This window comes from Hetaerina americana, unplaced genomic scaffold, assembly GCF_022747635.1.
Source record: "Hetaerina americana unplaced genomic scaffold, ioHetAmer1.1.p SCAF_10, whole genome shotgun sequence".
Classification (NCBI taxonomy): Eukaryota; Metazoa; Arthropoda; class Insecta; order Odonata; family Calopterygidae; genus Hetaerina; species Hetaerina americana.
The window spans coordinates 49,829,119-49,839,770 of record NW_027286070.1 but is presented as its reverse complement, the minus strand read 5'-3'; the positions used below and the strand labels follow the sequence as shown (position 1 = coordinate 49,839,770).

General features: G+C 33.9%; 1 protein-coding gene across 1 annotated transcript; it reads right to left on the bottom strand.

Moving 5' to 3' along the window:
- Window positions 1–3,926: 3,926 nt before the first annotated feature.
- On the bottom strand, window positions 3,927–10,178 carry Prosalpha5 (proteasome alpha5 subunit). The gene is made up of 6 exons (XM_071597710.1): window positions 10,081–10,178; window positions 9,906–9,974; window positions 9,679–9,832; window positions 9,165–9,340; window positions 5,398–5,562; window positions 3,927–4,326 (listed from the first exon to the last, which is right to left on the bottom strand). The coding sequence occupies exons 2-6, from the start codon at window positions 9,972–9,974 to the stop codon at window positions 4,159–4,161; spliced, it is 732 nt and encodes a 243-aa protein (XP_071453811.1). The 5' UTR covers window positions 10,081–10,178; the 3' UTR covers window positions 3,927–4,158.
- Between the last annotated feature and the right edge of the window lie 474 nt (window positions 10,179–10,652).

Sequence of the window (10,652 nt, the reverse complement as noted above, 5' to 3'; positions counted from 1 at the left end):
GCTGACTCCCCGTAAGCCTGGTAAATCATACCGACAGTTTCGGTAGACGATTTCCCAAGCTTTACCGCAAATTTGATGGAATAACGCTGCTCCAAAAACTTCGGCATCGCGTTCTGTGACGTGGGTCGAGCGTGGAGGTTCGCGTTAACAGAGCTCCTCACTACACTACAGCTCAGAGCCGACTGCCTTTATCAGCGTCGCTGGCCAACATACCCCCCTCCAATCGCAGCCCGTCAGAGCGGTGCTGGGCGCGCCTGGAGCGGCGGGAAAAAATCAGTACACTTATTTTCCGGACGAACCCTGTATGCAATTCATTGAATGACATTCCAACATTGCCCTGAGGGATAATTAACAAATATTACAGTTACATGGGCCCAAGATAACTGTCGCATTCAATTACAACAGTGCCATTCAATGCAATTGTGTCAAGAGGAAAAGAAAAAAATAACTAGGTTTAACATAATTTTTCCAGCCCTAGTGTCAATTGACCAACTGTTAATTCATTTATAATGAGGCCACTCGCGAATCGATGCCTAAATTTGAATGTCCATTGCATGAAAAATACAAATCCTGAACTAAATGGGAAACACTCCTAAGAGTAAACAAATAATCATGCTACATGATCAAAATACACAAGGCCCATTTTTGAAAGTATTTTTATTCCAGGTAATGACATGGTCAGAATGCTAACCAAATCATTTTCAGATTCCACATTCTCTAATATGATCTATGAACAGAGGGCCATCATCCTGTCTTCAGAGAATTTTAATGTAAAGGACGAAGATAATTGGAAATAGGAAAGGTTTATTAAACCACCAAACTCAATCCATACAGAGACAAAAATGCCTAACATGCATTAATAAGGAATTTCCTTTCTAGGAATATAATTAGAGATAATTCAAGTCATACACTGTTTACATGATCATACCATATTAGCTTAGGATCAAGGTGCAACTGATTTGTTGAACAGGTAGCCTATTTCCAACTTCCATTTTGGACAAGATGAATAGCTGCAGTTGGGCTTTACTTATTTATTCAGTATTAGTCCGAAAACAGCACATTTTGGCCTTTACATCGAACTATTAATAATGATAACAATGGTCACATTCACAAACACCCAAGCCCTAGGTGGAGGAAAACTCACCCAGGCAGGAATCGAACCCGCGACCCTTGGAATGGCAGACGAGGATGTTACCCCGCCGCCACCGGGGTCGGCGGCTTATTAATGTAAATAAATAAAAAATACGGCAGATCCTTGGCCCTAAGAAGTGATAGCAATGGTCCCTCATGGAACACCGTTGGTTTGAGTAGTTTTTGGTTGTGCACTAACAGACCCAACATGTTGTTTTCTATTTGACGAAAATGATTTTATCAATTCATTCTAGGAGATTTGTACAACGTTAAAATATATTTTTTGCACGAGATACATAGTCAATTAGTTTAGATACATGATATAAGTCTGATAAACCTGATCTTCAAAAGCATTAAATCATTATTTGTTTGTTTCCATCTGAATTGGCACTTTTTGATTTTGTTATTCCTTACTAAATCATAGCAACACAAGATCACTTTGGGTTTGGAAAATGGTTGAGTATTTGTGATGCCATAGCAGGAGTAAGGCTATTGATAAATTACAACTATGGTATATTTCTTTAATTTCAAGAGGGTGTTGAACAAAATAAATTGGGTAGAAATATTGAATAGTGTAGGATATAGAATATATAAATGGAATGGACAATGGAATAAATAAAGTGAGATACTAGGTTGTATTTATTCGCTGCACCTTTTTCATATGTGCAGCTGGTTGAATCAGTTATCTTTGATTCTATTATCGTTTTGATATTAATTATTTACCTACCTACTTTCATTAAGAATTCTCATTATGTTATGCATCGAATAATGATATTGGAACAAAGGGCTCAAAAGGTTTCCCGATGGTGTCTTCTTTTGCATCCCTAGTATAGCATAGCATAACAGCATATGAAAGGATACCTTAATTTATTAATTGGGCTTTAATATTTAATTCTTTTATCACCAAATGATTATCCTTTCTTACCTCAGGAACATATTTTTACTCAGTTTTAACCAGTATTCTGGTACAACATACCCATACCCAAAATGCACAAAAATAATATTCAGTGAGGGTTTATCATTACTCAGCCAAGAGGAATAGGAAAGTTGACAAGCGATAATCTCTCATTTAAGCAAGATCCAATTGTGAGGCATTGATAGTCAGGAAAAAAAACTGAGGGACAATTTCAGGTGCTAATGTCTATTTCATGTCACCGAGTCATCAAAGCAGCAGCTTTTGTTTTATGTGGATGCTACCAAAACTGCCAAGTGTCCTATCTTCTCAATGAAAGAGAAGATCTTCTCAATCAAGAATGAATATGTCAGGTATAGGACCAAAGAAGTGTTGTTAATGAAGACCACTAAATAATCAAATGGTAGAGGCTTCCTGTGAGTATTAACAGCCAATGAATTACAGCTAAAAAATATGATTATCACAAAATAATTTCTTTTGCATTTGACATATAATGAACTATTTGTACATTTGGGATCACCAATGTGATAACTAATGACATAACAGAAAAAAGAGATGCACGGGGCTGAAAGGAATTTGGAACTGGGGGAAGCATTCACAACAGTTGTTTCAATGACATTAAATTCAAAATTAATGTTGAAACATCCACCATCGTGACAAATTCCATCTTTCTTGCAATGAATTTTTTGGAAAGTTTCCCATTAATGCTGAAGAAAATTCTGTCACCTGATAAACAGAAATATGAAGGATTAAAAAAATATGATTTTGTCTTCCAACATATGCTACAGGCAATTAACCTGTAATCGCTTATAAATGTTATTTGCACATATTTAAGGATTATTGCATTTTTAAATGCCATAATTATGCCAACATTTCATTTCAGGCACATAAATTGGTTTTTTCTCCTCCAATCAACAAAATATATTTTCAGATTACACCAAGGATATATCCTCCATACTCTTATAGAATATTTCGCTGCAGCACATTTTTAGGAATTCAGATACAGTACATGTTCTTATTTGTCTGCTATCCTACATGAAATGAAATATCCAACATGTAGCATATATTAGGTTTATTCTCATTGTTTTATTTGTGAAAATGAGTTTTTCGCCCTGAATAACTTTATTAGAATGTTGACATGTTCTTGGTAAACTGACAATGGTAAATGTGTTATGACAAGAAAATCATTAGCAACCAGCATAGTTTTTCCAGACCTTATTGGTTGCCTTGTTCACACTTTGCATTTGAAATAATAAACATTTTTTTATATTTCATGGTTCATTAATAAATGAAAATTATCAATTCTTAGAAGACGCTATTGTAAACCCTCAATATGTGTGTTAATCCTATTTAATTAGAAATGAGAGAAACTTGAAACTTATAGTATTCCCCAAACAAAAGCATAGGATTTTGTTTGCTTGTTGATATGGTCAAATTGAAATGATGAAAATGAAACTTGTGATCATTTCATTCCTGTCATTACAAATGTATTATTTACATTTAAAGTTTATTGAGACATTATGTGCTATTTAATTTTCGCATATTGTTAAGCCACTGTAAATATTGTAGAGGCATCATTTATGTTCATTATTTATTTCCCATAAAAACAGAATTAATCTTCCACAGATTGTAACTTCACACAGTGACTTAAAATCAAAGAAAAAGATTTCTACTGCCAAAAAGTTTGTAGATCAGTATTCCCATGAAAGACTTCCAGCAGCAATTTTATAAAATATACACGCACACATTATTTCTTTTTAGGCTGATATTCCTTGTGATTATGAATGGCAGAACTGAACAAATCTGGAACAGTTATGTTCCAGTGAAGTGCTCACAATTTGCATTTATCTGCCAATAATATTCAGTCATTAAAAGAGTGTGATAGAAATGGTTAGGTGTTTAATTTCATTGATGCATTGACGAGCATTTATTAGAATTACAGGAAATATGACCAGCAGCTGTAATTTTTTTCTACCTTCATTCCATAGAAAATTAAATTACAAGCATAAGGTCACAATACAAACAATAGACAGTTGAAAGAAAACTAAAGTCTTCTCCCAAAAAATGTCTTATTTTATCAATTTTATTTCCCAGATGGAAAAGAAACTTCATATTTAGGCAAGCTCCTTGATAACTTCTTCTACCTCTTCTTTTGACAGCATATGAAAATACTCTTTTGGAGTTACAGTAACCATCTCCACATTTGTAGAGTTTAGTTTTTCTTCCATTACTTGTTTTAAAATTGTGAGGGCTGAATTAAGGGCTTCTTTTAACGTCATTTTCTGAAATACAAAAGTAATAGGTATAATATTCTTTAAAGCAACAATATTTTAAGAAAATATGGATGAAAAATCAAACACACTCAATAGTTCATTGAATATTTGGGTGAAAAGAGAAAAGCAATAAATGTTCCTAACATGCAGACTTAAACTTTCAAAATTTCTAAATCATACAACCATTTCACAACTTCAGTAATATTACCTCCTTTACTCTTCATCTCTAGTGCAGGATTATAATGAAACAATTTAAAAGAGTTAAAATCATTTGCCTTACATCGAATATGAACCTGGATCTCTCAATGCCCAAGGAAGTGCCTTGGCTGATTATGTTACTCACGTGTCCTTTTACACTCCAAAATTTTGAAGTGCCGGAAACAAAATAAAGATATTTTAACAAAAATAATGTACAGTGAAGCCCATATCCTCAAATTTTAGCCAGTGTTCAATGATGGAATAAATGGAAAATTTTTCCTTCAAGGCTATTCTGCTCTCCTTGGTAATGAAAACTGTACATTGCTACCCTCTTCTTCTAATTCCTTTCGCAAGATTCTGACACATAATACCTTCCTCCTATTGTGCATATTTTATTTCTTTAGCATTGTTGATTACTTTCCATTTTTCATTTAAGTCTGCATGTTTTTATTTATATATATATTTCAGGAATTAAAATGAACTATTCAAAAATTATCACAAAATGATCCAAAACTTATAAATGTAGCCTCTGAAAAACATGCGAGCATGTAGTAAACATGGCAATCATGAGAGGCTGCTAAAGAGTTAGCTAGTATACAAAGGTCTAGACTAGCAAGCAAGCAAAAAAAAACACTTCCAATACCATGGTGTGCTTCATAGCATTGGTGACAGAAGAGGGGCTGACTTATCTACCCCAGTGACTTAGGACAGAGATAAGGAAAAGGTGGGTTTGGAAGAGGGGTTTATACCGTAACTGCAGGTAAATTTGAGGGATGATAAGGGCGTGAGATGTTGATGACGAAGGGCACATCAGATAAGGGCCACAATAGCAGGTCCATGTATTCATTAAGAGAAGTTTGGATGTCATAAAATAAAAGTCACCTTGTGATAAACTTCTTGGAGAGTTTGCTGAGCACCTTCTGACCCAGAACCTATAGCCTTAGCATCAAACTGAACAAATGTTCCAGAAGGATCCATGTGAAATAGCTGAGGGCCCTTCTCAGCATCAACACCAGCAAATAAAATTGCAACTCCAAAAGGTCGACTCTGCAATACACAAAAGTTTAAATTAGAACTTTTCTTAGGTTTTCCCATTTAAATTTCCACTCTTACACCAGCCAACAATGAGCAATAAACTTAGGTTTGAAATTGTGGTCTCAAATCATGCAGATAATGAACATTTGTGATAATATTTTGTATGCTTTCAGATATCACCTCATAATACTTTGATAACATAAAAAAATAAGCCTTGACACTGTGAATTAGACTTATGGTAACTGAAAAGTCACAAGTTTCCAATTTTATTCCTGCTCTCTTCACTCAAAGACCACATCTTTAACTTCAAAACACAATGCTTAATTGAACTGAAAGAAATTATGACTACATGGAACTGAAACTCTTTTATCTACAAAGAAATGAAGGAACCATGGTTAAAATATATTATCACAACGTCCAAAGTTAAAAAATAAACTCAGAGACAGACATTTTCATCAACAGTGAACTGAAAAAGGTTGGTTTTTTGTTTTTCAGGACACTGGTATAGCCTATAAGAATTTAAACGTGCTAAAATCATGGGCCATTCTCTTGGAATATACTGGTGTCGGAGTGAATTTAAAAATGGAGGCATTTGCACACAGTATCAACTTTAAATCTGGTAACTGTTCAAAAATTGCTGTAATTGAAAAAGATTTTGAATTTTTAATCACTCTAATACCAAACCATAAATTGACTATTGTCTGTGAATAGAGATCTCCTGATGGAAATGTTGATACTTTTACAGAGAATTTAATGTAAATTTCTTTAATTTATGCAGTGAAAAAGTCAAAAAAATTCATTAGTCATAGATTCCTATAACATCCATGGAATAACTGAAAAAACTAGGGTAACAATTACTAGCAGAAAATTAATAGATAAGGTCATGACAAACTTAGATAATTATTATACTAATTCCATTGACTCTGGCTTCTCAGATCACCGAGGGATTTTGCTTGATGTCAGAGTCGACAATTATAAAAACTGTAACACATATTTATTTATGTTTATAAGAGAATTTTTCTTAAGGACCAACTGCAGTTTATAAATTCAGATTTAAACATGAATCTTGGGATGAGGTTGAAACTAAACATACTTTGATGACAAAATGGATGCATTTCTTGACAAATTCAACTTTTACTTATTAACAAATTTTCCAGTTAAGAAATGCAAATGCAATGCAGTCACCAATATATGTAACAAAAAGCATACCTGTAACAAGTGAAATAATCAACCTTAGCCAGAAAAAAGGGATTTACATCAGCTTACCAAAATAACTGAAAATGAAAATCTTAAACAAGAATATAAACAATGCCGCAAATACCTTAAGGAAATTGTGGCAAGAACAAAACAATCTAACGATGATATTTTGATCACAAATTCAAATAATAAAACCAATACTTATTGGCAAATTATACATGTGGCAACAAATGAAATTAGTCTTCACTGAAACTTTTAACTCATGATAGCTGTTGACGTGCAATCAAATCCTACAGTCAGGGCAAATACTTTTAATGATTTTTTTACTGAACCTGGAAGAAAAAACGTTTCCAATATTATAAATCAAGCTTCTATTTCTGAATAACACCCATCTGCAAATAATTCCACATATTTATGTCTTGATATAACAGACGAAATTATCAGCATGGGCTATACTCTTAGCAGTAAGCTTTGTTCAGGAAGAGATGATATACCTGACAAAGAAATTAAGTTTTCTATCCCTCAAATCGCTAAGCCCATCGTGCATCTCTGCAACCTATCTCTGACAGAATGTATTTTTCCATATGCCTGAAGTTGAGCACAGTTATACCAGTTCACAATGAGGGTGTCGTGTACGATGTAAGAAACTACAGACCAATTAGTTTGATCTTCGGTTTTTTCTAAATTTATAGAACAGGTTACCTTAAAACATGTTGTCAACTTTCTAGAGCACACTGTGTATTATGAAACCAACAACATGATTCTAGGAAAGGTAAATCAATATCAACAGCACTCCATGAATTCGTTACAAATGTACTACATGCTACGGACAAAAAGTATATATTGTTATATGGACAATATGTTATATTATCCCTGAAAATATGTCTTGATCTTGCTTAGGCTCTTAATACTAAATCATGAGATTTTGTTGGAGGAATGAAAACATTATGGTATTTTGGGTATCTCAAATAAATGATTGTATCTTCAGGGAAGACATCAAAGTTGAAATATCCCATCTTAATGAAACAACAAATCACAAAGTGTAATACAATTTGGTTGAAAAAGAGGCTAAAATAGGTGTTCCTAAAGCCTCTATCCTGGGTCCTTAACTATTTCTGATTTACATTAAAGATATGCCAGATTATATCATTGATACCAAATCTGTTCTTTCTGCTGATGACACTACCTTTCTAATAAATGCCAAAACCAGTCCTGAGCTACAACAAAAAGTAGATTCCACAGTCATATGCCTTTAAAATTGGTTTCAAAACAATTTACTGTCATTAAATGTACAAAAAACAGTAAGCATACATTGAGGCAAAAATTCATCACTGTCCGTTAAAATCTATGATAGGACCTAATTTTGCTGATTGAGTGAATTTCTTGGGTGTTCAGATTGAATCATCCCTAAAATGGTCCTTTTATATTCAAAACTTAACCTCTAAACTTAATAAAACTCTCTTTCAGCTGAGATATTCGTTCTTTAGTACTAGCTTAAATGTACTAAAATGTCCTTATCATTCAAATTTTCAATTCGATTAGCATATATCATTATATTCTAGTGTGGCTCAAGACATAGTCAAAAGATTGTGTAAGTGCATAAACAAGTACTATAAGTGATACGTTAAACAAACCTTTCAGAAACTCCTGCAGGCTTATTTTCATGAGCTACATTTTTTGCCACTGGCTATCTTTATGCGTACAATCTAATTTATTTATTTAACAAAACAGCCAGAAGTGACACAAAGGCTTTTACATTGGCTACTTGTTTAGGAATAACATATATAAGAACAAAACCTAAATATCCAGCATCACGATACACGTACCAAGCTTGACATACACATTGAGGCAAGATCATCTAATTTGAGTGGTGAGGGACCATACCATTTTTTTGCAAGAACTGGGCCAATAGCTAAGATTTATAAAATCACTGAGTTTCCAACAAAAATTCTCACTCGTTAACACTAAGGGCTTTTTAAACAAAATTAGCATTGTACATCACCATCAAATGAGGCATGTAAAATACGAGCTCAATTTTAATTGTTCCCCAATTTTCAGATTCATTTCCTAGTGATGAGGTTGCTGTAAATGATAATCCTACCATATTTCTCCTCGTAGAAAATGCCATGATAACCAGACCAAAGTTTCATCAATTACACAAAACGTTTAACACTGTTAACATGGCCCGAATCCTAATTTATACTGCACAACGATCGAATATCTGGGTTATCGTGTAAATTATTCCAAACACTTATACTATACCGAATAGCTTTATAAACAACAGCTTTCACCATAATGACATTCCTGTCATAGAAACGATTCACTAACCATATAAGATAAAATGCATACATATAAGCTAACAAGAATAGTAATATGAGAGAGATCCAAATTAAAGCATCTAGTTTGTTTTAATTTACCATAGCGCTTCCATCATCGTCGGAATCACCAAACTGAATGGCCAAATTGGAAACCGCTTGAGCAACAGACTCCACCGTCATCTTCTCATTGTAAACAAACCAATGGTTCTGGCACTCCACACGAGCACGATCCACCATAGTTCTCGAATCTGCCATCAGCCCACTCACAGCACAACCTATTAGTAAAGTTCAAGTTTGATAAGCAAGACCTTGCATGTACGGGGCCAAATCATTAGAAGAACAGATTCAATTACACATAGTACACCGAACCCCTGATAGCTCGGCTTGAATAGATACTTTCGTATCGTTTCGTAAAACGTAGATATCTCAAGAACGAAATGCCTCATTCCAACTAATTTATTGCAATTACATAATAATACATGAGATGAATTAACTAGCCCCAGAACTTTACAGTTGAGGCTTACTATTGCATCAATAATAATGACTTGCAGCTTTACATTATACATTGGAAGCAAAAACTGACACCGCCACACATCAGTTCACATTTACCTACCAATATGTTTATCAACTTCCACAATTTTTTCTATTGTAGTAGGTTCCATTAGAGTAGATGTTATCCTTTTTTCTACAGCAAGAACTACTCCTTCTGGTGTGCATATTCCTATGGCTGTTGATCCCAACTTGATCGCTTCAATCGCATATTCAACCTATCCAAAAAAGAAAATTATTTCAACATTTCGCTGGATTTTATACGGTATAAACGTTCTCCAAGGAATATACCTGAAACAGTCTGCCCTCCGGTGAAAAAGTATTTACCCCTCTGTCATATTCCGACCGAGTAAGAAACATCTGAAATAACAATGTTTACACCGTGTCACCATACCCATATTGACATAAAAAATCTCAGACAAGATTAAAACTTGAAAAGAGTATAGGGAATTAGTATGTTTTTCACCTTCTACGTCAAACAATGGTACAAACAATCAACTCAACAATTCGGTCTTGCTACAAATTCCGGCTAGTCACTTTGAGTTCAAGTTAACCGGAAGCCGAATGATTTGTCAAGTAAACATTGGTGTGTAACAGAGTTTATTTCGATTAATCTCTGTTCAGTAAAACTTTATTTGTATAATATTTGATTTTTATTTTTTATTGGTGATGATAACTCAAATATAACTGTTAGATCTTAAAAACAAATTAAATTAATCACTGCTCCTGAGCTAAGTGGTAAATATTGCGAATGTCAATTTTTATATGGCTGTGTTTGTGGGAAGTTTAAGCATGTACTTTGTACGAAAAAGATAATGTAGGTAATTTTAATGCTTTAATACAAGTAATAATGTATTGAGGCGTACATTTTCCCATTAAATTCTTCGAATGATTTTAATGAAACTTCCTATCTTTGGGTCTTATGGCTTTTAGAACTCTATTGCCATGCTCGTCTCGTTTTTTGGAAAACTCCATGGGGGTAGAGGCAAAGTGTGCAAAATAACGTTACATTTATCGTTGATACAAAGTTAGAGCCTC